Below are 27,936 nucleotides of genomic sequence, written 5' to 3' on the forward strand. Positions count from 1 at the left end.
ATTTACTCTTGTGTAGAACGTAGAGGCAACCTGTTCTTTTGTACCCGATCACCCTGGAGAGGAGATAAGAACAACGGGCTCAAAAAGTTAAAGGAGGGCAGGAGTTGTGGTCTGTTGCCCACAGACGATTTAGGATGGTGTGGGCCATTCCCCTACCCAGGGTACTGAACTGAGGGGGCGCAAAGTAATAGAACCTGTCAAAGGGACAGAAAGGGAAGAAAATGTGTGTGAGTTGCAGAATGAGAGCCAAATCCTTTGAGGATGAGGGAGACTGAAACCACGATTCGTGTCACTGGTTTGTGATGTCAGGCAAACAGAAGGGCTCAGTAGCAGAGTTTTCTTTCCCAAAATTTCTCTCAAGAGCTTCCCTCCATGTTGCTGTTCCCAGCTGTGTATTGAGGGCTCTCCCTGCTCCTCTACCTCTGTCCCAGCCATTTAATTATTATTAATACAGTGGTACCTCTGGTTAAGAACTTAATTCATTCCAGAGGTCCGTTCTTAACCTGAAACTGTTCTTAACCTGAGGTACCACTTTAGCTAATGGGGCCTCCCGCTACCGCCGCACCGCGATTTCTGTTCTCATCCTGAAGTAAAGTTCTTAACTCGAGGTACTACCGGGTTAGCGGAGTCTGTAACCCAAAGCATTTGTAACCTGAGGTACCACTGTAGTATTATTAATCAATCCTTCACCTCAAAGTCCTAGGGTGGGCTGTAACAAGTAAAGCACATTGTTAAGAACAGCTCACAACCCCCAAAATAAGGTGGATCCTAAACCGTCCTAACCCAGGATAAAGAGGTGCATCTCTCCTGCACTTGATGAAAAACGGGATAGTGAAGGTGCCAGACGCAACTGTGTGAGGAGTCCTACAGCTTGGGGGTTTGCCACAGGGAATGCCCCACAACCCCACCAATTGGGCATATATTTCACCCCAGCTGAGCACTGCCCCACCCCAAAACAAAATTCATTCCCTACAGGGGGACTGAAATCACTCGGCTCCGGGTGATCATCCACCCTCATCCGTCCCCCCAGTTCACCCCAAGGCTTGCCATTCACAGCTCCCCACAACCCCCTTTAAAGGGAGGGGGGCACTTCACAGAGTGGCTTTCTGAACTGTTGTGTGAAGCCTCACTGTAGGAGAAACAGCTTACCTGGGTTGGCCTGCTGTTCCTTGTGCTGAGGTAGCATGGCTGCCTATCAGTGGCCACATGAGCTACAGAACGTGACAACGCCTTACATATTATGTATATATAGGAAGATATAAAAACACTAAAGTAAAATATCCCGACGCTGCCCTTTCCACCCCCCCAACGGGAGTTTTCCAAAGAGTGTGCCAAATGATAGCCGAAACAGAAGCTCGCTCGTTTTTTTGTTTTGTCTTTTCCAAAAGAGCACAGAAGCGTCCCGAACAAAGCACACCTGCACGAATGCAGGAACACTATATTTATTAGGTCAATTATCCATTTTTTAGCAATACAATTACAGAATTATCACAATGTTGGTTACAAACATACTCAGTATGGGTTTTGATGGTTACAAAGAATAAAAGTCGGGCACTGCAGTCTTGGTGCGAATGTTGGAATACAAAAAAGAAGAGGGGGGCGGAGAAACATGGGAAAGGGTGGCACAAGAGTGGAGGAGGATGAGCGTCCGAAAGTGATCAAGATGCTTTCATATAAATAACCGTGGCACAAAAAGAGAGAGAGGAAAGAGGGGTTCAGATTCAGAGCTGCCGGGAGGTTCGCTTGCTCCAATTTTAGTAGCTTTTGTTTCCAATGTACAGTGATATATGTATACATATATATACATGTATTTTTAATCCCTTGTTAAGTTCCACTGAATCAGTAAAAAAAAATCCACAACACATATATTAGTACTGAACTTGGTAATAGTCAAGGGGAAAAAATGTAAAAGTTTGTTCACCTCCGAGGAGTTAACTCTAAAAAAATTATCTCTCTCTTTTCTGTTTAAATATTATTATTTTAAAAAAATCATGGCAACATAGCTTCCTATAAAGGAATATACACAGAAAGGAAAGCAGATGGAAGATTTGAGAGTTACACGTATGGTACCTGTGACAGTTAAAAGTGATCCAACACTGAAAAAAACCTGTGTGCCAAACACCAAGTTTCTAGATATCTCTATATATTTATATAGTATATATATTTTCCCCATCTTTATTTTTTTATTTTAGAGTTTTTGAAACAAAACAAAATATGCACTTGGAAAAACAACTTCCTAAGGCCTCTCCAAGCTATAAGTTGCTTAGGATTGCAATGAAAGTATTTGCTAATGAGAACTTGGAAAGCAAACGGCGATATATATTTCTCACAGGACAAGGAAGAAGCCGGTTTCACTGCCTAAAACATACCTGAGTTTGGGGAAGGGGGGGGGTGGGCAAACACCGCCAGAGCTCTGCCGAAAAGGAATTGCGCAAGCGTTCTCTTGCTACATGGAAATTTTTTCTTCCTTCCTTCCCTCCCCACCTTCTCAACACAACATCATCAACAACGAAACACACCTAGCAAAGGAATTTCCCCCCAAAAGGCCAAAAGGTGAAAATGTGCAACAGGCTAAACCTGTGTCAAAGACACAAAAAAGCAACTGAATTAAGAAGAAAAATAAATCCCAAAAGGAGGACAGATATTTCAAATCGCAGTAATAGCACTTTGATCCAGCAAGGGTTGGGTGGTGAAGGAACATTATTGGGCCTCTTCAAACCCAACCCGATGGTAGAATCCAGAACAAAATGGCACCATGTGGATCCAATGAGGAGCTGTACTGAGAAATGAGTTTTCCACCACACATGTGGCCAAGTGGCTCCACTGGGGGGGGGGGTGCTGCTGCGTCTTTAATCCTATTTTTGGGCAGTTTTGCCTTTCCTTACAACTGTAAGAACAAGCCTTTTTCTATCAATATTGTTATCTTTCTTAAAGGTGGTAGGTGGGATGGAGGGGAGGGGAATAGGAAGGCCATCATTACGAAACAAAAAGTTATTAATAGTGTAAAACATCTGCCGAGGCAACCAGATCAGTTAACTTCCAAAGAGCAACTGTTGCTATCAAGCAGTCCAAGCTGGTCATTGGTTAACTTTAGCCAACATCTTCAGAAGTGGGTTTTATTTTTATTTTTTAAGATATTTATTTTGATTTTACATGATAAAACAAGTATCACAATCAAACAAAACAAACAAAAAAGGAATACAGAAGTGGGTTTTAGGCTCGACACATGGCTAAAAGGATGGAGAGGAACAGACCCTTTCCCCCCACCTCCTTCTCCTGCACTGCTAGAAGCAACAATGCAACAGCAACTTCATTAAGCCAGCATCAGAGAACAGCATCTCACTGTGTTATGGGGTTACAGAAGGCGGCGAAGGTTTGGCCCATTTCACAAGTCCCTGTAATTTCAGCGGGAAAGACTAAAGCAGGCATCCCCAACTTGAGGCCTTCCAGATGTTTTGGCCTACAACTCCCATGATCCCTAGCTAACAGGACCAGTGGTCAGGGATGATGGGAAATGTAGTCCAAAATATCTGGAGGGCCAAAGGTTGGGGATGCCTGGACTAAAGCAAGTATTCAGTGTTCTTGTAGAAAACTGATGGGACTTAAAAACATGGGCTTGTCGTCTATAAATCTCTCCCACCTAAATCTCAATGGGACTTGGGAGCACGTAGCTTTTGAGTGGATTGTGTCTGATGCTTATAGGCCAGTGACAGCTTCCCAAGCCTCAAATAACTGGCTTCTCTTCAAGCAAGACCAGCTTCAGTTGCCTCCAAGCGAGGAAAACGTACTTGCTCTGCCGTTAAGCGGCTGGAGAATCCTATGAGACAGGTAAGTCAATGGTTAGCCAGATTTGCTGCCTCGTGTTGAAGTGGACCAAGGGAGCTGTTAGGGGACTGTCCTTCCATGACAACTTGACTATTGGGCTGGGTGGTCAAGTCCATTTAAAAAGGCCTCTGCTATTCCTTTCGTCCTAACCTGATTTAAAAACGAAACCTGAATTTGCAAGGGTAGGGGAAAGACACAAATTAAAAAATCTGGAAGAGGATGGAAACTGTGAGGATTCTCCCAAGACTCATTCATTCTTTTAAAACGGCTTTGTTTCAAGGGCTTTCTGGAACAATAACAACAAAATAATAATCCATCTCTTAAACGCTGAAGTACACTCCCATGGAAAAAGTTGCTCAAGAGGCAGGGAGAAGGCAGATTTATAATATTGAAATGTCAGGTTTGTTTTGCGGTGTGATTGTTTGGGGAGAGAAAGGAAGACTCAATCTGTTTCTAGTGAGCTTATTACCTAGTATGGTGGGGGAAAACAGAGTTGAGAACTCCCTTCTCTTTCTCATGCACAGAAGTGGGATCCCCTACAGTGCTGTACATGAAAAATGTGGCCTAGTATATAATGTGAGCACTATTACTAAAATAGAAGACTCTTTCAGAAATCAACACCTTGCTTTTAAAATGCCAGGCCGCCCCCCCCCCAGCCCACAGAAAATCAGCAGGAGCTTCAAAGGGAGAGAAAACTCAACATAAATCTAGAGAGGCACATGGTAGCCTTTGCACATGAACCTGGCACAGAAAATTAAACCCATTTCAAAGAAAAGTGTTTTTAAAAAAACCCCACAGACACTTCCAATTCTGTCTCCCCTTTTTAGCAGGCTTGAGAATCTGGCTTTGTAAATGCTATATATTTAAAGCATGCGGCTTTCTCAAAAAAATCCTGGGGACTGTAGTCTACCTCTCAAAGAGCTACAAGTTCCAGGGTGCTTAAGAAACTACAGTTCCCATGATTTTTTTGTGTGCGCAATCTTTAAATTAGTACCTATCATGTGGTTCTTTTTACCTCTGACTCCCAAAGGTTGTTCTTCAAAAGGTCTCTGTTCAAGAGCACAACCTCAAGAGAATTACAGATTTCCCAAGGTTTTAGTTTCATTTTTATTTTTAAAAAGAACCTTCTAAAAATTCAAAGAGGAGAAATTGAAAATATCTTCCGGGTTTATCCAGACATCAGCCTTGGTTACACTTACACAACCAACTGAGGGCCACTGTTAACATTCGCTCATTAAAAGTTAGCATATTCCCAGTGGAAAGGGGGTATTCCTAAGGTACCAATTTTGTTGGCTTCCAAGGTCCTAAGAATTGCAAATAGCAGAGATGTGGAAGCATGGCTCATATGCAACACAGTCAAACCCTGTGTGCTGAGGAAATTGGGTAGCAACAACCAGCTCGGAGACTATCCTGACAGGCAGAAGCGATCTAGATTCTTCTAAAAGATTCGAGGCAAACACTTCCCATTGTCTTCACTTGGGAAAGAAAAAAAAAAAAGAGCATTTCAACTAAACCTTTCGTTGTGCGAACTTGGAAAGACCCGGCAAGTCTAAACAACCCTCCGTCACAAATACACACACAAATAAAAGCACCTCGCTTCTTTCCAACATGCAATTAATTGGACATATCCCAGAATGCAGCCAACATGATTTAGACTGGATTGAGGGCGAGGAGAGGGGGAAGAGGAAAGAAGACTATTTTTTTAACAAAACCAATAACCCATCCATGGTGGTACCTGGCCTAAAGCATGGGAGGCGGAATAAATGGGGGGTTGAAATGCTCAGGAACAACAACTGTTGATAAAAGATAGTGATGTCAAATTGGTGGAAGGGGTTCAACACGGAGGAGCCTTTTCCTTCCTCTGAAAGATCATTTGCAAGCAAGAACCAAGGAGGAACATGCAGGAGAAAATGAGCCGAAAGAACTCTGGGCTGAACTGCTTCAGGACCGCACTTGGGAGTTGCCCTTTTTCAATGCTCCCGTTTGTTATAATCTTGAAATACAAGCGCCCACCCCACCCCCACCAATTAAGCAGCAAGTATACTAGGTATCAAGGTTCTAGCTCAGCCTACGCTGGAGTAATCCTACAGAAGATAATGAGGCTATGCCAGTACTTGCAAGAGAGGAATTCCCTTGAAACCTTGTCTTGAACAAGGTTTAAGGGCTCGTTTTAATACCAAAGGTGGCCTGTAATGATTATTTAAGTCAGCAAGCTTTGCTGGTTTGTATAGTAGCTACAGCAATCCAATTTATTTATTTGTTTTTGCTCTCTGAGGCAATATAATTGGCATTGTTGTATTAATGGTAGTGTTTTGCAACTTTGGGCTTTTCTTTTCTTTTTTTACTTTTGTCTAGAATGGCAACAGATGTGCTGCGACTTTAGCAATTGGATTAAAGCCTTTGATTCCCAACAACCAATCTATTCTGACGTTTGGTTTATAGCAGCTAAACTGTGGCCGTTTAGATTGGCAACTGGCAACCTGGTGCCTCTCCCAATGTCTTGGACTCCAACTACCATCAGGCTTGTGAAGGCTGAAGGAAGTTGCTAATCTGGCAGCGCATGGAGGGGCTCACGTTAGCCCACCCCAGTTCGACACTCAAGCTGTCAGTCAAAAGCAACTTTTAATGGGCACTTATTGGGAAGCCAGCCTGCTGAAGATCTGACATCTGCAGCATTGGGTATCTATGGGGATTACAGTTGCAAAGTTTTATTCTGAGGGACACTTCTGCTGGAAAAAAGTTTTTTACATGGTGGGTGGGGAAATGGCATTTTTATTTCAGAATACTTGTCCAGCTCACGGAGACTTGTGGTTCAGAAATACACCCGGAAAAGCACCACGAAGGGAGGCTGATTCTGGGCCTGCAGCAATAATCCAGGAAGGTCTTGCTACCATGTGTGGTTCTGTTGTCAGAACAAGAGATGCTAAAGCCACAGCTCCAAAAATCAACACCTTTTGTTTCAAGCAGGGTGTTGACGAGATACCCCACCCACCATGCACAGGGAAGGAAGTATCTTTTAAAAAGGCACTATTATTATTTTTTTAAAAAAAACAACAACCAAAAACTATCAGCCTGCAATATTCCAGGTTAAAAGCCAAACACTATTGCTATTAAATGAGGAACTCTCAGCAACTTCCAAAGACACCCACCGCTAACTGTTGATACACCCTTTTGACGACAGATTGCCCCGCCCTTGCCTTCCACCCCCCACCCAAAAACCTCACAAATTAAAGGGGGGAAATGAATGAAACTCATTCCAAACACTAGAGAGGCTTTTTCTCTCTCCTGCTTTTCCCTGGGCAACTTATAAACCCCCTGAAAATAGAGGAGAACACCTGACAAAACCCTTAACCACAGAGACACTGCCTGCATCTCTGCGTTAAGAAGTGAGGTAAATGGGAACTCTCCCCCTCCTTCCTTTCCAACCTAGCTCACTATCTGCTACATAGGTCTTTCAAAGTTCATTTACTACCTCGGTGTTTAAAAGATGGTACAATTAAAAGAAAAACCCACAAACCACACATATACCCCAAAATTAAGACAAGCTAGTGAGACAGGCATAGTTATTTTTTGTTTTGTTTTGCTTTTTAAAAAACATATTATGACAGACATTAAAAATATATATATATAAAAAGAATTGAGTTCTGGCTGTTTTTGTTTAACGTAAAAAAAAAAAATGATGAAGCTGAGAGAGAAAGGAAGAAAGACAGACCTGTTGTGCTTATTCTTTTTTTTTTTTTTGGCATTATCCATTGACCCCTGCAAGCTGTACAATAAAAAAAAAAAAGATCATCTGCAGATATTAAAACAAAACCAGATTTTTTCCCCTTAATGACGACGACCAATCTAATTAGCACAAGCAAGTTATAGCCTTTAGAGAGAGCCTGTTTCAAAGACAGGGGAAAGGGGAAGGAATAGCATTTGCTATGCTTTGCTTACGGTGCTAAACATCTAGTTTACCTGTGTAAACTTAGTATTTTAAAAAGACATGCCTTTGAAACCGCCGAAGAACGTTGAAGCTCCTAGCTTTGTTATCTAGTACATGTACGTATATAAAGTCTCCATTCATCACTTGAAAATACACCCCTCCGTGAAATAATCCTACCGAGTTTAAAAAAGCAAATGCGAAAGGGCAGAAATTGTGACTTGAAAGCCATTGGTCCGAGACTCTTTTCCTAAGGACGGGCTGGTCCGCTTGAAATCTCCCGGTCCTATTACAGAAAACTCTTTTGCCCTGTACGGAAAACAAAAACACAATGAAATAAACCAAGAAAGCTGAGAGACTAAAATATTCTGCCAGGTGTTACCACTTTCAGGTGAACACTGGTCTGTTTTGGGTGCTCTTTGAAAGTGCAAACGGTGGTTCAGATGGAGGCAGAGCAACCAAGATTCACTTCCCAGGAGGAAAGTCTTCACCATGTCTCTTCGTAAGGCAGCAGAAAGCAAGAAGCGAAGATTTCCCCCACCCCTTTTCTTTTTTTCGTGTGTGTATGAATATCTGTGGTTACTTTTTTTCAACAATCTGTATCGAATAAGTTTTTTCCTTGTTTTTACACTGTATAACAAGAATAATCATATGGTTGTATAGGACTTCAGACTTGTCACAAGCACTGGTCAGTGGGCACCCTCCTTATCCGCCAATTAATAATGCAACTCTCAGAATGGTTTAATGGCTTTATTGCTCTCTTTCCATTCTCGCAGAGATTTCGTGTAAAGTAGCTTCGCTTGGACAAAAAATAAAAAATAAGAGAACATCGTTAGGGGTGTTTATGGGTTTTTTTTTTCTTTTCTTCCTTTATATATATATATATTTATATATATGTATATGTATCTCTTTCTCTCTCTCTCTCAAGTTGAAAACGTGAGCCAAAACAAAACATGCCGTACTCATGCTGGTAAGAATTTTAGCACACATTCGTCTGTTGTGGTCACTCCATTCAAAGGTGAGATTCCTCCTCTCCCCGAGAAAACAGGGGATTTCTAATGGACTGGACCAGTGTTTCAATGCAATTGCAGCCCCCTCAGAGAGAGAGAGAAAAACACACACAAAAAACTACATGGTTTCAAATTTCACAGTATGACTTTTCCCATGTAAATTTGGGGAGGAGGGAACAGAAGAAGGGGGGAAAAATAGTTGTTGGTAAAATTGACCAAGGTCCTTAGCAAATCTGTCCTTCGGCGGTCTGAGACATCAGGAAAGACTGGACAACTTCTTCAGTGGATTGCAGGCTGGTGCTCACGTCCTCCAGGGCGTCTGTCACTGAAAACTGCCGATCCCGCAACCGGTTCCAGTTGGCCAAAATGTTGTGGTACTCAAAGACCTTCTCGTAATTGCCAATGGAATTGTACAGTTTAATGAGGCCCCTGTAGTCATATTCTAGTCCACTGTAACCTTCCCCAAAAAGCTTCTTCCCTAAAAATAAACAAAATGTGAAGGAGAATTAATGCTGTACTTTTTTCAGTGTTGCCTAACAGAGAAGCCTGCTCTTTTTATTTTATTAAGTAAAAATCCGATACCTTTCAGCTGGAGTACATTTTACCATGTTCTCCGATCTGGGGTGGGGAAACTGTGTCTTCCCCCTCCTCTCCAGATGTTGCCTGACTACAACTCCCACCCTCCCTGACCACTAGGCATGCTAGCTGGGGCTGATGGCAGGCAACGTCCAGCAGCATATCAAGAGCCACAGGTTCCCCATCCCCGACCTAAAGGAACAGAGAAGGCATTGCTATTTATACTGGTTCCCGCATGCCCTCGAAAATAAAATCTTGAGTGTGTGCTATCCCCACCACCTCAAATAGACCTGGAAGAAGGATCTACAGTCATACCTCATGTTGTGTCCGCTTCAGGTTATGTCTTTTCAAGTTGCGTCCTGCGGCAACCCGGAAGTACCGGGTTTCGCCGCTTGCACAGAAGTGCTAGATCGCGCCTCGCGCATGCGCAGCACTTCTGGATGCGAACGCTTCGAGTTGCAGACGTGCCTCCGGAACAGATTACGTCCGCAACTCGATATATGATTAAACAACCAAGATTGGTGGAGAAGGGACAGCATTTGCTCCCTTCAAACAACTTCCCCAAAACCATGTACCGTGTTGGACCTCATCACCAGCTAAAACGAAGCACAATTATTTGCTCACAGGCCTCCGCTATTGTCCTAGGTCCTTTACATTGGGATGGATCCAAATGCTGTGTGCACAGAAAGCCACCTGTCTTTCCTGCCTCCTCTGCAAGAAGCTTCTCTGGAAGTCCGGGACACACACCTGAAAAGCACTGGTTAGGCAGCAGGGGGCTCTGGTGGGAGGGCATCCTTGTTTTGTAGGCAACTATTGTAGTACTTTTATCGGTGGGTAGTTCCCACATTGCTTGGCTTGTTACTCTCTTTGCTTTATCAAGTTCTTGCTAGCCACCCCTGGGTTTTCTTTTAGAAGAAAAGGGGTCTTGAATGAATGGATGAGTGAGCAATTGTCTTGAAATGGGTGGAAGAACCTTGTGACTGCTCATGGCAACTCCCTGTCACAAAACAAACCCGCAAAGGGAATATCCTTCCCCTGAAAACAGAACAAACCCAGGCAACAACATCCATCCTCTTCTGCAGCTACACCCCAAAATAACACAACCACAACAATGAAATAGGCAACGCTCCCCACCATTCTCCCAGTGCCCTTCCCAATTCTTACCATGCAACAGAGAATCCTCTTTCCTCCCCCTCTAGCTCAAACCTCTTTTGTTTAAATCAAAGCTTGACTGGGCAGGAGGGAGAACAAATCAACAGCTACAGCTGCCCTCTACTTTTTCCCTTCTAGGAATGATTGTGGGGCCCAGAGGCATTCTGGGAAGATGAAACAAAAATGGCTGGAAACAAGAATTTGCCTCCCAATGACTAATTTTCTTTTAATAATAATAAAAAAGAAACTTGAACAATCGTGAGGGGCTGGAGGGTGCCAAGGGAGGTGTTGGGGAACCCACAGACACCTTGCTGGCAATCCTAGTGGTAAGCCAGAAATCATAGCATAGTTATCTGTTCCTGGCTCATGCTGGATGATAACAAACAAGACTCATGGTCTGGCCATAATCCTAAACTAAGGATTGTGATTTGTGTAAGCAGGATGGAGACAAACAGCTCAGGAAGACGTGCCTGTTGAAAAGTTAACTATGGTTTTGCTGTAACACAGAAACTGAGGCAGTGTGTGTTGTTAGGCTAGGCTGAGACATGGTGGCTGATCCAAGGTCATCATTTAGTGAGCTTCATGGGAGAGCAGGAATTCGAAGCCTGCCCCAAATCCAAGCCAGGTGTGGGGAACTTTTGGCCTTCCAGATGTTGTTGGATGCCGGCTCAAAGCAGGCATGGCCAAGGATGATGGGAGCTGTAGTTCAGGAACTTCCGGAGGGCCAATGGTTCCCCACCTCCTAATCATCCATCCTTTTTTACCTGGACTTCTTCCAGGGGAAAGAGAACCTCACCAACCGCCCCCCCCCCCCGAGAGACAACATCACTGTATATGCAAGCTTAGGCTCAAAAGTGTTTACACACCAATTGCTATGGATCTCAAATAAAGCTTTTCGGCGTTTTCGTACTGATTCATGTCGTAGTTGTAGAGCGAGGCAAGGTGTCCCACGGAAAGAGCAACTTCGTAATCTTCTTGGCCGAGAAGTTGCTCCTTGATCTGGATCGCTTTGATGTGCATCTCTTCCGCTTCCTGGAACACGCCCACAAAATTAAGACAACGGTGAATTGCCGGTCCTTTACTAGATGATTGTCAAGAGAGCCAGAGATACAGTTCAAGGAAGACATGTCAATAATATTTGCTCCCCGCCCCCAAATAATTACCTTAAATTTCCTCATGGACTGGTAAAGCCTGCCAAGGTTACCATAGTGTTTTGCCGTCTGCACGTTGAACTCCCCAAAGGCTTTCTTGGCAAGCTGGAGCGAAGACAGGTGTAAGTCATGGGCTTCCTGGAGTAGCCTTTGTTCTGTCTCCTTATTGTGACAGTCAATTGCAATCTCCTCCAAGATCAGTGCTTGTACAGGAAAGGGGGGAGGAAAGAGACACATTAGAAGACCCAACACCATTAAAGGCGTCAGCTAGGACTCCGAGGAAGTGAATGCTGACCTCTGCATTATCTGAAAAGTCCTTCAGCTCAACTCTAGCCCTTTCCCAACTCCAATTATTGGGCCGCTTTGAAGGTGTACGCAAAGCTCAAACACATCAGCCACTTAGAGCTGACCCTGCCTTTAGGAAGAGTGAGGCCTGGGCCTCAGGTGGAAGATGCTGGACACGGTGGAGGGAGGCACTGTTTTCCCACACATTTCCTTCCCTGCCTGTCCTTGACATTTGCTACAGTACCAGCAGTTATTTCTGCTCCCTAAGCACCACAGCTAAAAGCAGCATGGAGGTACCTTTAACTCGTTTGGAGGAGGCAAGGAGAAGGTGGTCTTCTGGGAGAATGTGGGTTATGATGCCAATCGCACGCTCCGCATGGAATCTAAGGTCAAGAGCAAACAGGAACACATGAGGGGGAAATCTCTTGGAAAGTTACTGAGTAGTCAACACAGAAACAGCAAGTTCCCAGAAGGGCCATCTAAATCATGCATAGAGGGCTTTGTGGGACTTGCATTAGCATACCGTGGGTTTTGGTAGACACTGGGCAGCTGTTTAGCACATGCTAAGAACACGGGGGGAGGAACAGGATGAAAAAGACTTATGTGAGAGATTCTGGTATGTTTGCAAGACATCTTGGGAAAAGGCACAACTTTCACCTTAGAAACAAAGACTGCATTTGTCTGCCTGGTGGTAAGGAGATGGGAGGAAATTCTCCTCCTGGCAAGGAAATAATTGTTTCTCTCCGTCTCCCATACTCTCTTCAAGATCATCCAACAAACCTAACTGGCAAGTTTAGGGGGGGGGGGGGCAAAGTCTTCTTTCCACAACATGTAAACGCACAACTCAGCTCATATTTAAGAACTACATTGGCTGCCAGAGGTCACTAGGAATTCTACGTAAGCGAGAGAGAGGGCACCTGGAAGCATATTTTTTACTAGCCTGCTAAGAGACTAGCAGCTTCCATGTCCAAGTTAGTAGTTTATCTGCAAGGCTGTCATGACCACATTTTTAAAGTAAGGGTGGGGGACGACAACAAAATGTTGCAGTATCAAGTGCTTCTGTTCAGATTGTCCTGGTTCCCAACCAAAACTAATAAAACCAACTTTTTTGTAAGTAAATAAATGCATGCTTATTACTGCAGAGTAGCAATACCAACTCAGCATCATGGAAAGAGTAGAATACAGTCCAGATACTTTTAACAAGGCCAAGGGGGAGGAACAGTAAGAAGCACAGGATCAGGTGCTCAAAATGCAGTAGTGATGGCCTCCCACTTCAATTGCATTAAAAGAGGGATTAGACAAATTCACAGAGCATAGGGCAACCAATGGCTGCTAGTCATGATGGCTATCTACTATCTCCAGTATTAGAACACTGATTTTTATTTTAAAAAACACATTCATATACCATTTAACTGTAAATAAACCCTCAAAGTGTTTTACAGAGAATATAAAACACACGTTGACATTCCTAGCACAGCAGCCCAGCTGGCTCCAAATGTTCTCCAAACAACAACAGCAACCACAAAAAGCTTTGCCAGCAACAAAGGGGATGGACTTGCAATCTCTCCCAAGTGAGGTCTGAAGTGGTACAGGGCCAGCAAGACTATACCACATGCTTTTAAACATTTGAATATATATATTTTTTTACATTACGCAAGAAGAAAACCTTTGGGTCCAAAAAAGTGTAAACAGAGTACTCACAGTGCATTGTCAAACTTCCCAGAACTGTACTGGTGAACGTAGGAAGAGTAAGCCAGGTCTTCGTGAGCTGTTGCGACATGGATGTTTTTGCCCCCAAATACTGACTGTCTGATGTCTAGCGCGGTCTGAAACAATTTGAGTGAGAGACAATATTCAAGTCAGCTAAATTAGCTAGGATCCGGAAGCTGCCATAGACATTTTTAAAAGCATGGCTTGTGTGGGACAGAAGAAGCATTATTTGAAGTAGTATCTCACACAGCTGTCGACACAAGTCGCCAATGGGTAAAATCTAATTGGAAACATCATGATGATGATTTGTTAAATTTCTATACCACCCTTTATCTGAGGACCACCAGGCTTTTGCAAATGAGGCTGGGCTCGCAGGGAGCCTGAGCTGCTGCGTCCTTCTTGGGCAACCTGCATCTGGAGGGCAGCTGAGAAGGACGGGGTGGCTCACAACACCCTGCCCCCCCCCCAACTGTGCCTGAGCAATGGCCCTCTCTGGTAGCATATAAGTCATAAACTTATTATTTTTGTTATAAAGATCATCTGTCTGCCTAGACATACTTTCACAAAGCCCACATCTTGGAATAAACCAGAGGGACCATATGGCCATGGGCTTCTTTGTTTGTAAATAAAATAATGTTGTGCCATAATGCAAAAGAATGGTTTCTAGCAGTATGTCCGCCAAGTACTTTCAACTCATGGAAAATAGTTTCTAGAAGAGCAATTTGCCAGACTTTTTGAATACCAGCAATCTAAGTTGTCTAAATCAAATGTCTTCTAGAACTGTGCTAGTTGCTCTTGCTGCTGTTAATAGGTGTCAAATGAGTTCTTTATCTCTTTTTTAGATCTCTATCCACATCTACATATAGATCTAGAGCCAGGCAGGGGGAGGGAGTGATGCTCGGTCTTGTTATTAAAAAAATCTCCCTAAAGATCCGCCCCCAAGAAATCTCAATTTTAGGGCACTCCCAGCAATTTCAATAATAAAACTTGTGCCCCAAAACCACTGGGAGGGAAGCAAATTCCTTTTAGTTCTCCACCCACAACACTCTGGACCTCTTTTTTGGGTTTCTTACCAAGGGATACTGCTATTTTCTTCTTCTACTATTTTCATAAAATTGCCCATAAAACACTAGAGGAGATTAAGTGAATCCTCTTTTAACCACCCCAAACTGCAAAGGTGGTTCTTCCAGGAAGATCACTACAGCTTTCCTTCTGAAGTCTGGCAGGATTAATCCGCTACCATGGGGCTACCACGCCTGCAAATTTTATCTGCTTTGGTGAGAAAAGTAAGTACGGTAACAAAACTTCACCTGCAGTAAAGAATTCTGAGCAGAAACAAACACACACATGAACAAAACCACTTAATAGAATCCCAAAGGCATCACAGACGCAGCAAAGGACCTTACCTGATAAATTGCAACCGACTGGCATATATTGTCTACGTTGAGTAAGTAAAACCCATAGTCTAGTAGGGTGTCTGAATATTTTGGGTGTTTGGCTCCAAAGTGCTCCCTGGAAGATAGGAACACAACTTAGAACCACAAGCAAGATGCAGCAGGCAATAACATTTGGAAACAGGGCATATACTCACCGTGCAAGATACACCGCATGTTTTATTAACTGTTCGGCCTTCTTAAATTCACGTTTTACAACACAAGCCTAAGCAAAGAGGAAGAGAAAGCAGGCATGAGAGATCCATGATTATGCAAAGGCATTCTTGCCTGCCTGTGGGCAGCCACTATTCAAGAATGGCCATCGGCTCTGCTAAACTGAGTGGAAAGCCTGCCCCATTAAAAAGGGGGAAGACAGAGCGATGAATTGTCAGGAAAAGCATAAAGGTCAACACGTCTGAAATGCTGCTTTTGGAATTCATTTGTTGATTTTCTCTTTTAGGGCTGATTCTTAACAATACTAGATGCTGCCCACTTCCCTCTGCAAGAAACATGGAATGGGTTCCATCCCTGCTCAGCTGCATGCAGGCTATTTGTAGAAAAGTTAGATTTACCTTAGAAGCTTGCCGTAAAACGTCCACGACTACTTTTACTGGCAATCCAACTGAGATCTCCTTCATGGCTTCTATGCACCATTTGTAAGCCTGTGGAGCACCCAAGGATATTGTCAGGATTATTTAAGATTTTATAAAAAGCCTCAAATTTTCTATGTGCTGTGCAGAATTATTATTTTTTTCCAAATGCAAAAGCAGCTCTTGTTTGCAGGCTTACAATTTGATAGACAAAGGAAAAAAGGAAACAGGGAGGGATGATGAAACCAAGCAAATTCAGGTTCCAGTAGGGTCACTGTCAATGGTCGATGTGCCATTTGCCAAGAACCCTCAATTCAGCAGGGGAATCCATTCAGAAGAGCCTCTTAGACCTGTTTCTCCTCTTCATTGGAAACCTGCTGGTTCACCCTGCCTCTCAACAACAGAAATAGCGAGCAGGAGGAGGAGCTGCCACTGTCTTCACCCTCACTGGCTCTGTCTGGCACCAATGAGGAAGTGGCAACAATGGCAGAGAGAAGACACACTCAGTGAGGGAAGCAGAGGGTGGAATTGAGGGCGTCAAGCCCAAGGGCTGTCCATCAAAACTGGTACTGGGTTCCAATATCACAATACACACAAACACATGACTTTATTCACTGAAGTACCATTCTGCCTTGTGAACTAAACCTCTATGGGAGATGAGAGAAGGCTGGGAGTGGGGAAGCAGGTGCAGAACCCCCAATGGGGCTTGCAGATCCCTTCTCCTGTCCTGACTTCCAAGCCTGGCCGTCCAAATAAAGTTTAGGAGCAGTTGCTTAGCAGGAGCCTCACTGCCCCACCACCTATCTTTCGACCTTTGGCCTCCTGGTCAAAGGGAGCTCTCCAGTCCTTAATCCAGCACCTAAGATGTTCACAGAAATCTAAACAGAGGCTCCCAAGAACTTGGCTTTCAAACTCTGAACTGCGAGAATCTGCTGTTCTAGCAAGACTATCAGCTGTTGCGATGGTGTGGCTGGGTGTCTGTTGAGGTGTAAAGCTGAAGTCAAGAGCAGAGGAACAGGCAGTCCTAGGGAAAGGCACTCTGGCAAACTGCATGGAGCCAAGAATCCTGCAAGAGATCTTGGAGCCACCCATCTCCAGGGTGATGGAAGGGCCGTAGCCCAGTGGTAGAGCGTCTGCTATGCATGCAGAAAGTCCCTGTTTCAAACCCTGGCATTTCCAGGTAGAGCCAGGGCAGACTCCCTATCTGAAACGCTGGAGAGCCGCTGCCAGTCAGCGTAAGAGAATACTTAGCTAGATGGCCTGACTCAATATAGGGCAGCTTCCTATGTTCCTAAATTGTTTGTTCCCAGCTGAGGATTTAAACACTATCCCAACAAAGGCTGGGAAAACACTTTGGTGCCTGCAAACTCTGGCACTTGAACCTGAGCCAAGTGCTAGCTTTAGCCAAATGCTAATTTTATTTGGCACCACCTTACCAGCTGGAATTCTGTCACCAAACCTCAGTGAAACCTGCTTTTGTCTGCCCACGCGCTGCTGCCGAGTGAACCCACAGAACACTTTGTGCTGGAAAGAATAGCTGGCCTGTTCTTACTACATAGGAAGCTGCCTTGTACCAAGTTACTGGTCCGCCTAGTTCAGCACTGTCTACACAGAAGGGTTTCAGGTGGAGGCCTCTCCTAGTTTGGCCGGAGATGCCATCAGGGATTATTATTAAATATATTCATACCCCGTCTGTCTCCCAAGTTGGGATTCCAAACAGTTTACAACATTTTAAAAACATAATTGTAAGACACAAATTAATAAAGGCAAGCTAGTTAAAAACAACAGTTAAAATACGGCAAAACACATTTTGAACTGGCATTAAAATACTGATTGCCCTGACAGCGATCAACATGGTCTGCACCTGGTTTTCAAAGGCCTATCGGAATAGGAAGACCTCAGCCTGCTATCAGAAAGACAGCAAGGAAGGACCCAGTCTAGCCTCCCTTGGGAGGGAATTCCACAATATGGGAGTAGCCACAGAAAAGGCTCTCTCATGTCACCACCAACCATGCTTCTGGTGTTGATGGGACCGAGGGAAGGTGCTCGACTGAGGATCTTAGCACCCAACTGAAGCATCTGCATACAAAAGACATGCTCTGCCACTGAGCTATTTCCCAAGCAGAGAAGTTTTAGGCTGGATTCTGCAAAAGACGCTCACCTCATCGTAATGGCTCTTTGCAAAGAGCAGGGCACACAGCTCCCCATATAGAGCAGCTTTGTTGGCTTGCTGGCCGTGCTTTGCTAGCTTGTCCATGTAAGACTGCGCTAATTTGAACGTTTCTTCTCCCAGGTGGTATTTACAGTTGCCATTCCGGACGTGCAGCAACCTAGGGCAAGACACAAAAGGATCTTGAAACCTTGAACGGGAAAGTTGCTTAGTGATTCAGACTATTAAAAGGCGATTACTGGCTTTGTGATCTTGCATCCTCAAATGAAACAAGGAAGCTTCTCATCACCGTTAAATAATATTTTAACATCCTAAGTAATTTCTTTAATGCATGCCGCCAAACCACAGGCAGGAAGATATGTTCAGAGGCAGCAGCCTGGTTCAGATGCAAGAGTGCTGCTTTGACAAACCATTGTTTACTGGGTCAAGAAGTAGTATTTCACCTATGTGTTCCTATTCCCCTCTCCTGGATGACGCAATGCAAGACCTCGGCGGTTTGTTAAACCAGCTTCCAGTGACTGGGTTGGCCTTTGACTACAGACCAAGATAGGAAACCAATTCTAGTTTGTAGTCAGGGATTAAACCACAGTTGTCCAGTTCAGATGCAACAGGAAACTCTGGTTTAACAAACCAAAATGTTTTGCATTGTGGTGCACAATAAAAGTGTAATGAGCTCATTGTTGAGCCAGTATATCACAGAATACCAGCTGCATTTTAAAAGCATGCTGTCAGGGCTGCCTCTAGGTCCCAGCTCACAGAGGACCAACGCCAGGCTGATATTATGTACAAAAGTCTTTATTGAAGTATAATTTCCATTTTAAAGCCAGAGCGTGCAACCCTACGTCTAGACTCTAGATAGGCGAAGTCCCCTCTGAGTCACTGCCCCTTCCGCACCAGTTTAAGATCCTAGCCCGGCTCCACCTCCTGCGCTGTTCCTTCCTCCTCTGGGTCCTTCTGCCCCCTGGGGTTTCCTCCCTCCTGGACTCTTCTGACGCTGACCCCCCGAGTCTTGCCCTTCCTTCCGGCGGGCTTTGGGACCTGGCTCCCTATCCGGGCTACCTGCTGTGCCGCTCGCCTGTACATTTGAACTTGGCGCGCGCGCCCAGCCGGTGACTTTCCTCTTGACCGTTTCCCCGCTCTCCGATGGAGGCGTGGCCAATCCTGACTCATCTCCTCCCTCTGGTGGTGGTAAGACTGGTCCCGATGCCTGGGACTCCTCCCCCCCACTACGCTCCGGTGGGGACGCTGGTCCTTATTTCCAACTGCTGCTCAGGGAGTCCCCGCTGGCCCCTTCCTTCTGGGGTTTCCCCCTTGGCACCTCCCTTCTGGCCATCGGCGCTCCTCTCTGTGAATCTTCCGATTCGCTGGAGAGACTCGTGGACTCTCTCTGACCACTGTCATAGCCTACACCCCCCTCGTATTCCTCCTCCTCACTCTCCATTTGCTCCTTCTCCTGTGTCTCTGCTCCTGAACCCCTGATACATGCATTAAAAATACAGGATTGAAAAATAAAATAAAACTCATCCTTATTGGAAAAGAAAAACTGCCCCCGACCTGAATTGAAGATTAAAAATATGGCATACTGCAGATGTGTCTGAGGTATTTTGCTTTCTGAAGACTTAAAGGGAGGATAATACTGATGGATTTATGAGAAAGTAGATTTTGCTTGTGGCATTGTAGAACAACGAATTACAAGACGTTACACAGCTGTGTGTGTTTTATTTACTGTGAACTGCTATGATTAATGATTGGTTAATGAATTTTGTATTAATCGTATGAGTTGTACATTTTGTAATATTTTTTTTTTTTTTTTAAAGCACATTCCTTTTTTTCTGAATACACCAAAGGATTGTACTTTGGGCACATGCCTCTGGTAATCTGACCATTTAATACAGTGAGTGTGTGACACCAATAAACTGGCCAGAGATTAAGGGTTATCTTACAATGCACTGCAGCTCCATAGACATCACACGTTTAAAGCACATTCCCTCCCACCACCAAAAGAATCTTGGGAACAGCAGTTCACCCCTCACAGAACAACTCCAAGCACCCTTAATAAACTACAGTTTCCAGGATTCTTTGGAGGGAGGAATGTGCTTTAAATGACTTTCCAGTGTTTGCTGAAGACTTTGCTTTGCTGTCAGGCTTATGCAGACAAGAAAAATATGTTTCATAGTAAGTCAGCTGGTGGTCTTTTTTTGTATTGTTCTTAATGTATTTTTAATTGTTGTAAACATCTTTGAATTTTTAAAATGAAATTCCAGTATAGAAATATTTTTTATAAAACAATAAAGAGATAAAACCTATGGTGTATACACAGCCTGCATGTGACTGAAAGCACTGGAAGGAGTGCCGCCACAATCACCCTCCTGTTCAAATAGCCTCCCCTCACCCACTTTAAGATGCCTCCCAGGAGAGGGGGGGGAGGCTCTTGGCTTTTAGACGACCTGGACATGTCTGCTCCAGAGCAACCAAAGAAGCTTCTCCCCATGACAGAGCAGGCAAAAAGGCAAAACTTTTTTTTTTGGGGGGGGGAGTGGTAAGATATCTGAAAGTTCATTCCCACCATAGATCTCAATTCCTAGCAAGTGAATGTTACTCTGTTTAATCCAAAGGTAAAGGGACCCCTGACCATTAGGTCCAGTCGTGGCCGACTCTGGGGTTGCGGCGCTCATCTCGCTTTATTGGCCGAGGGAGCCGGCATACAGCTTCCGGGTCATGTGGCCAGCATGACTAAGTCGCTTCTGGCGAACCAGAGCAGCGCACGGAAATGCCGTTTACCTTCCCGCCGGAGAGGTACCTATTTATCTACTTGCACTTCGTGCTTTTGAACTGCTAGGTTGGCAGGAGCAGGGACCGAGCAACGGGAGCTCACCCGTCGCGGGGATTCGAACCGCCGACCTTCTGATCGGCAAGCCCTAGGCTCTGTGGTTTAACCCACTGCGCCACCTGCGTCCCTAGTAATTTATTAGGGAAAGCCTAAAAGTGGATATAAAGCATTCAACGAAGCCCCGATCAGGTGAGTGTGTTCTTGCAAGGACGACTAGGAATAATTCCAAACAGCCATCTTGTACTGGAATGCTATTAATGTATTGAGTTGCACATATTAATAAAACAGGAATAGGGTCTGTCTCCTCTTCCAGACTTTTTTTTTTTAAACGACAAAGTCCTCTGCCAGTTCTGCAGTACAAGGATACGCAGGAAATCACAGCTAAGCATTAAGTCAGCACAATCCCCCAAGAGTCAATAAGAAGCAGGCGGAGGACGAGGGGGACAGCAGTGACCTGGCTCTCCAGGGAGGAAATGTCACCTTGTTTGCACATCAGCGGCACACAGCAAGATTGATTGAGACCATGGCCCTGAACATGCAGTCCGTACTTCCCAGGCCTCGGATTTATTTATTTTTTAAACAACTGCAGACTAGGTAACAAAGAGGTCCTTGGGACAGTGGAGGAAGAACAGGTTCCTTACCTGTAAGTGTGGTTCTCTGAATGGGGAATCATGGGGTGCAGTCACACCCACGGGGCTGCAAATGACCCCAAAGAACCATCACCACGAGCTTTGTATTGTAAGGCTTCCAGCTACGGGTAGTCTCAATTGACCCTTGTCAGCCACTAGTTTTATGGAAGAGCAACTCTGGGAATAGGGAGGGTGAGTGATCGGCTAACCGTACACACTCACAGATGCACGTCATCTCCCAAGATTGCTTGCCGATGAATCCCACTCCAGCAGCCATTGCGCAGGACTGGCTGGAAACCCTGGGGAGGTCCAATTTGGGTCTCCGGAGGGCAATCCCAGAAGAATGTAAGGAGAGCTCTGCTGGCTATGATAAGCGGCCCACCTGGTCCAATGCTTTTTCCTTACTTTGGCCAAGCAGGTGCCCATGGGAAGCCTGCAGGCAGGACCTGAGTTCAGCAGCACTCTCCTTCCTTGCGATTCCCAGCAACTCGTATCCACAGGCATACTTTCTCCGACTGTAGAAAGTAGAACATAGCCATCGCTGCAGGAGTCACTGACTGCTCTGGAATTTGTTTGGCCCCTTTTAAAGCCATCTAAGCCATGGAGCAGAAATGTATGTGCTTTAAAGCGCAGGATGAAGCAGAAACACAGACCATGGCAACCAGAGGGAAGGACAGGAAGCAAAAGGTGTGCTAACCTGCCTGACCCCTGCACTAGCTATTCTCTGTCCCGTGAGAGGCACTGTCACTGGGGATGGATAGGCATTAGGAAAGGCCTCCACTATCTACACAGGTGGCCTCCATGAACAGCAGCCCATTAACTAGTCATCATGGCCACTTCATAATTTACTCGCGTTAAGCACAGACACACCCTGCAGCATGAGCATCTTACCCCTTTGCTAAAAAATGGGGACAGGGCTTACCTCACGCAACACTCGACCGCACGAAACCAGTGGAGCATCTCGTCGTGAAGTGTACATAACTGAAGGCAGGAGAGGAAGACCTTCTCAGCATCGCTGTACCAGCCGGCGTCCGAGAGGAAGCCTCCTACAAAGGCAATGGACATGGACAAGGTGTTGTGCAACCAGGGTGCCATTACCATAGACAAGGGCCCATGCTTTATTTATTTACTATTGTTAGCAGTTGGGCAATTCTCTGGATCCAAGCCATGCAGTATTGACTTTCTTTTGAAGAAAGGTATTGAGCAATTTATTTACTTTCTCTCCCCTCCCCCCAGCAGTTTTTTCCCCTCTTTCAAACTTGGGTCCCCAGCTGTTGTTGGACTACAACTCCCATCATCACTGGTGATGTTAACTAGGAGTGATGGGAGTTGTAGTCCAACAACAGCTGGGGACCCAAGTTTGAGAAACAGTGTTCTATAGGCTGCTCCCCTTCTCGCTTCACTCGCCAACACTGCCTACTCCTTACCCCTCTGAACCTCCACTCGCTGGCCTAGGCCAGGTCCCTGTTTGCCTCCATCTCTGGTTCCCTCTTCCTCGCCCAGTTTATGGTCATGCTGTACTTTGCAGTACTGCCTTTCAGCAGCCATGCGAACTGCAGCATGACGACATCCTTAGTAAAATATGTAATAGGAGAGAAAGAAAATCTTATTTCAGTTTCTTCTTCATGTGCCTCTTACTGAGTTCCAAGCAAGCAAGATAGATTAATCTCCTATTCACAGTTACCTAAGACAAATCCAATCTGGATAGCTTTTTCTTTTACAGTAGCATCTGATTCTGCTATGTAGGAACACCTCCTGCTGAATGAATAGGCCAACACAGATGCCACCTTTACTCCATGGTCCATCAATGCCTGAAAACAGTGATGAAGTAGATGTCTGAAAGGGAAACAGAAGGAAGAGGGAGAAGATAAAAACGTTTTACCTCCTTCCAACAAACACTTTGTAACTGCAGACCAAAGGTGTGCTTACCGGGGATAAGCTCCAATGAGTTTAAGGGGCTTGCTCCTTGGGAACTGCAATGTGAGTTTCTGTTTTAACCAACAGGCACTGAACTATCAAGCCATTTACTAAAGCAGTGGTTTTCAACCAGTGTGCTGTAGCACCCTGGGGTGCCGTGAATGATGGTCAGAGGTGCTGCGGGCAACACAGGCCTCTGACCCTCTTTCCTTCCCTCCTTTCTCTGATGCCCTCGCGTCTCTGCCTCCCAAAGGCTTGCACAGCTGTTTGACGGGGCAGTTTGGAGGCCAGGGACAGCAGCAGTAGCTGCCCGGAGTACTCCTAAGGAGAGGGGAGGAGGCTGAAGGAACACTCCACAAAGGAGGGTGTTTGAAAAAGGGTGAGAGGCTTCCAGCTCTGCAGGCAAGGGGTGACATAACTGGGCTCCTGAGTCCCACAGGGGTGCCTCAGAAAGAATGTAGTTGGTTAAGGGAGCCATGGACTCAAAAAGGTTGAAAAACTCTGTACTAAAAAATAAAGAGACCACAAATTACAATCTGGTTAAGCCCTTTGGAACAGATGCATTCCCTGCCCTCCCTGTATCCATGGGTGGTATCCAGTGCTAGTCCTACTCAGAGCAGAGCCACCAAAGTTAATAGGTATGACTAACTTACAGTCATTTCAATGGTAGGACTTAGTTGGGTACAACACCTTCTCTCTTTGCCATAATACAGGAACTCAGAAAAGCTTAATATTCATTTACGATTAGCACGTACACACTCAAACACAAACAGCTGCTGCATTTTACAGCACAGAACAGATTTATGCTGTGTCCTTGAGATGGGGTGGGGTAGAAGACCCCCCCCCCCCCAAACCCTGCAATTTTCACACAAAAAAATCCAAAATGCCACCTCCAGCCCAGATTTGCAAAAACAGGAAGCAATCCATCATCCGGAATTCCTGCTACAGCCAATATCAGCCACATGAATTATGCGAGCACCACAAGGCTGAGAGCTCTTAATCAATCAAACTTCCACCACCCCGACACAAAAGCAGCTGCCGGAGCCTGTTAACAGGGCTGTTAAGCAGAAGAACAAAAACATGCTTTGGGGAGAATTTTGCTTTTCTTCCCCCCACCCCCACAAACCTTTCCTTGCCCACAGTAGCAGAGGATACCAAATCCAGTTAGAGAAAGCTTCTTTAGTTTGGTTTATTTGTGGTTGCCTGTGATTCCCTTCCTCTCTCCTATGTTCTCTGACATACATAGAGAACTTGGGAGAGTTGTGTCTGTGTCTTCTTTTGTGTTTAAATTTTGTTCTGGACTCAAGACAGGAAAGCTCAAAAGAGAACACACATAGAAGAGGAAAGGCTCATTAGTAGATTCTGACCATTGCCTGCCTAGGCCAGGGAGATGTCACTCCCTCTGTCTTAAACTAAGCTTTAAAGAAAGCTTCTGCTGTAGATACATTTACCTATGGGTTCTGCTAAACCCAATGGTGCTTAAATTTATTAGGATTACACTATATGGCATATTTGTGATAAACATCTAGGTTAAAATCTTTAGAAAGCTATGTCTTTTAAGTCAGAACATGACTACTGTATTTACATGCTGGTAGCCAAGCTAACCAATAGGAAGTCATGGCTGAAAGCAGCTGCAAAACACAAATTTATTGGGCAGGGCACTTTATGCAGAAGGGTGGGTGCTATCCAGTCACATTCTAAGCACTAAGCACCCACTGATTCTGACCAGAGAGTTAAGCACTGAAACTGGTGGGGCTCAAAAACGCTCAGTGGTGATTGGGCTACATCCAGTTATGTTTTATAGGGGGAAATGTTCATCTTGCAAAGTGAGAGGAGCTGCCATTTTTGTAAGCACTGACTTACCTTTTATCTAAAGCTCGAAGCACCTTTGCAAAAACTTCCAGTTCGCAGAATTCACTACCCAGCTGGCATAGTCGGCCTTGTTGGTAAAGCTGCAGGAAGAGGGAGAAAAGAGTTTTATGTGTTGTACTGAGGGACATAAATATCAAGCCAGGAGTGTGGCACACTGTTTGTTCTAGCTCAGGGCATGGCTGCTTTCCGCTGATGAACAGGGTCACAAAACATTGCTCCTCACACAAAATCAGGCTACTTGGTACACCTAATGACCAGTGGTGCATTTTTATGGTGTCTACCACCCTGGGCAGAAGTGGTACCGGTATATCCTCCCAGGAACTTGTTTATGCGCAACCTCAAGAGAGCACACAAGCACCAAATTCCTTCCTCTTTGCATGTGTGTTGGGGATACCTTGACTCAACTTTGGAGTGCAAGTCCCAAAGGCCTCACCATCCCATGTGGTAGTGTGCTCTTTCTCTCCATCCGCTGCCCGCCTCCTTCCTCAGGTGTGGTTTTGGAAGCAGTAGGGGCGGCAGCAGCAGGGCAAAGCCTCTCCTGTCAAAGAACTAGGCATGCGACCCGCCTTGCACCCTGTGGTGGTTACTGCAGGTGGTATGCACATGGCAATAGAGAGCGATACAAATGCCACCTTCTCAGCTTTGCTGCCCTAGGCAACTGCCCCATTTGCCCTCCCATAAACATGTCTCTGCTCATGGTTTAAGCTTAACCTAACAAGTTATCTGTCTGGTCCCATCCACTTTGCCAGCTGTGATGGTATTGCTGGGCCACAAGGGGCAAAGTTATATGGCAAGGGCAGTGAGTTGCATAGCTTTGCTTGCCAGAATTAATCACAAGGAGGAGAGGAAGGAACCTACAAGATAAAAAAAGCTTTCTGGATTGTAGAGTATTTGTTCTTTGTAACACTCATGTGAGCCATCAGGCTTTGACAGCTTTTTTCGCTTCGCTTTGCCAAGTAAAGTGCATTACTTCCACACACACACCCCTCAGTACACAGAGGATAAGCCAGCAAAATTTTGTTTACTACGTTGCATGTTTTTCTGAAGTCCAGCAGTCTGCCCCATTCTCTGGGGACTGAAGCTACTAGAAAAAGCACTGTTGTAAAAAATGTCTACATCAGGAAAATATTGTTTAAGGGTTTTCTTTTTTTTAAAGGACTGCATTTTGTTAGTACAGTGGTACCTCGGGTTAAGTACTTAATTTGTTCTGGTGGTCCGTTCTTAACCTGAAACTGTTCTTGACCTGAAGCACCACTTTAGCTAATGGGGCCTCCCACTGCCACAGTGCCGCTGCTGCACGATTTCTGTTCTCGTCCTGAAGCAAAGTTCTTAACCCAAGGTACTATTTCTGAGTTAGCAGAGTCTGTAACCTGAAGTGTATGTAACCTGAAGCGTATGTAACCCGAGGTACCACTGTATAAGTGCAGCTTGCTAAGTCAGAGCATGGGTTCACTGAACTCTTGTATTGCCTACATTGACCAGCAGAAGCATATCAGATTTTCAGACGGAATTTTTTGACAGCCTTACGTGGAGGTTCTGGAGATTGAACCTGGAACCATCTGCATGCAAAGCAGGTGCTCTACCACTCAGCTATGGTCTCTCCTCTGTGGCTATAGGAAGCTGGCTTATACTAGCTCAGACTACTGGTCCATCCAGCCCAGTGCTGTCTACTTTGACTGGCAGCAATTCTTCCAAGATCTCTGGTTAGGAAGGGTCTCTGTTATCAGCTGCTACTGGACCAGTATTTAAACAGAGACAACCAAGGATTGAACCTGGGACCTTCTGCATGCAAAGCATTTGCTCTACCATCCCGTCCCAGGACGTCAGGCTTGTAAATAGTCCAGTATTGACTTGCCCATGGCAAAAAAGAACTGCTTCCAGGCAATAGGAAAAGAAAGCTTGTTCAGGCATCAAGCCAAATCATGCTTTGTGCTAACAAGGGTTTAAACACCTGCCCTTCTATAGTGATAGCCTGACAATTCAGACATCACACCAAAGTGACCAAACCATGGCTTTCAAACTATGGTTTCAGATTCTGGTTTGCCAGCCAATTGCAAACGGTGGTTTGTCACTTCACAGAGACAGCAGAAAGCCACAGTTAGGTTTCCTTAACCATGATATGGCTCAATTTATTATAAACTGAACCCTGAGAGGTTTCTTTCCCCCATTCCTTTCTGTGTTGTCATGCCACAAATGACTTACACCGACCATGTCTGTAGGGTACTTAAAAACAACAATATCAGTGTACGAGCCAGTAGCTTTTAATAGACATTGGCAAGACTGTTTCACTATGCTTCTATGTCAGGGGTCACCAGCAAAACTGGAGAAACTTGCCAAAGGCATGATACACACACACTGCAACCAAGCATTCAGAACAAACTATTTCAAAGGCAACAAGAAAAACTTTTAAGCTTACTTTCTGCAGGGGGAAGAATCCTGGGGACGCCAGGGAAGACCCCTGGGGGCATGTGGGCACCACACTGGCAACCCCATGCTCTGACAGGGGTTGGCAACGTGCGGCCCATGGGCCGGATGCAGCCCATGAAGATCGTTTTACAGGCCCACGAGCTGCCCCTGAACCGAGCTGCCCGCTTGGCAAGTCCCCCACATGCTGCGCTAAACCGGCATAGGGACTTGCTGAGCGGAAATTGCGTCTGCACACATGCAGATACTAGAAATTGCATCTGTGCATGTCCAGACGCCGAAAATCGCTTCTGTGCAGGGGAGATTTCCGGCGTCTGGGCATGCGCAGAAGCAATTTCCGGTGCCGCGGACATGCGCAGACACGATATCCGGCGTTGCACTGCGCCAGTCCAGCCCACGCATGATCTCCATGGGAGTGATCTGGCCCATTGCCGGTA

General features: G+C 45.2%; 1 protein-coding gene across 1 annotated transcript in view; it reads right to left on the reverse strand.

Moving 5' to 3' along the window:
• Positions 1-8,486: 8,486 nt before the first annotated feature.
• The window catches only part of APPBP2 (amyloid beta precursor protein binding protein 2), a 38,597-nt gene continuing 19,147 nt past the window's right edge, over positions 8,487-27,936 (reverse strand). The window contains exons 2-13 of the mRNA XM_081844161.1: positions 25,067-25,155; positions 22,971-23,122; positions 22,209-22,332; positions 17,819-17,987; positions 15,640-15,729; positions 15,226-15,293; positions 15,041-15,146; positions 13,626-13,750; positions 12,222-12,307; positions 11,652-11,842; positions 11,355-11,520; positions 8,487-9,238 (exon numbers count right to left, since the gene is read on the reverse strand). Coding sequence (XP_081700287.1) covers positions 8,985-9,238; positions 11,355-11,520; positions 11,652-11,842; positions 12,222-12,307; positions 13,626-13,750; positions 15,041-15,146; positions 15,226-15,293; positions 15,640-15,729; positions 17,819-17,987; positions 22,209-22,332; positions 22,971-23,122; positions 25,067-25,155 — 1,620 coding nt within the window. The 3' untranslated portion in view covers positions 8,487-8,984. The remainder of the gene's footprint in view (positions 9,239-11,354; positions 11,521-11,651; positions 11,843-12,221; positions 12,308-13,625; positions 13,751-15,040; positions 15,147-15,225; positions 15,294-15,639; positions 15,730-17,818; positions 17,988-22,208; positions 22,333-22,970; positions 23,123-25,066; positions 25,156-27,936) is intronic.

Source organism: Podarcis erhardii (genome assembly GCF_964252035.2).
Source record: "Podarcis erhardii genome assembly, chromosome: 16".
In the NCBI taxonomy this organism is placed as follows: domain Eukaryota; kingdom Metazoa; phylum Chordata; class Lepidosauria; order Squamata; family Lacertidae; genus Podarcis; species Podarcis erhardii.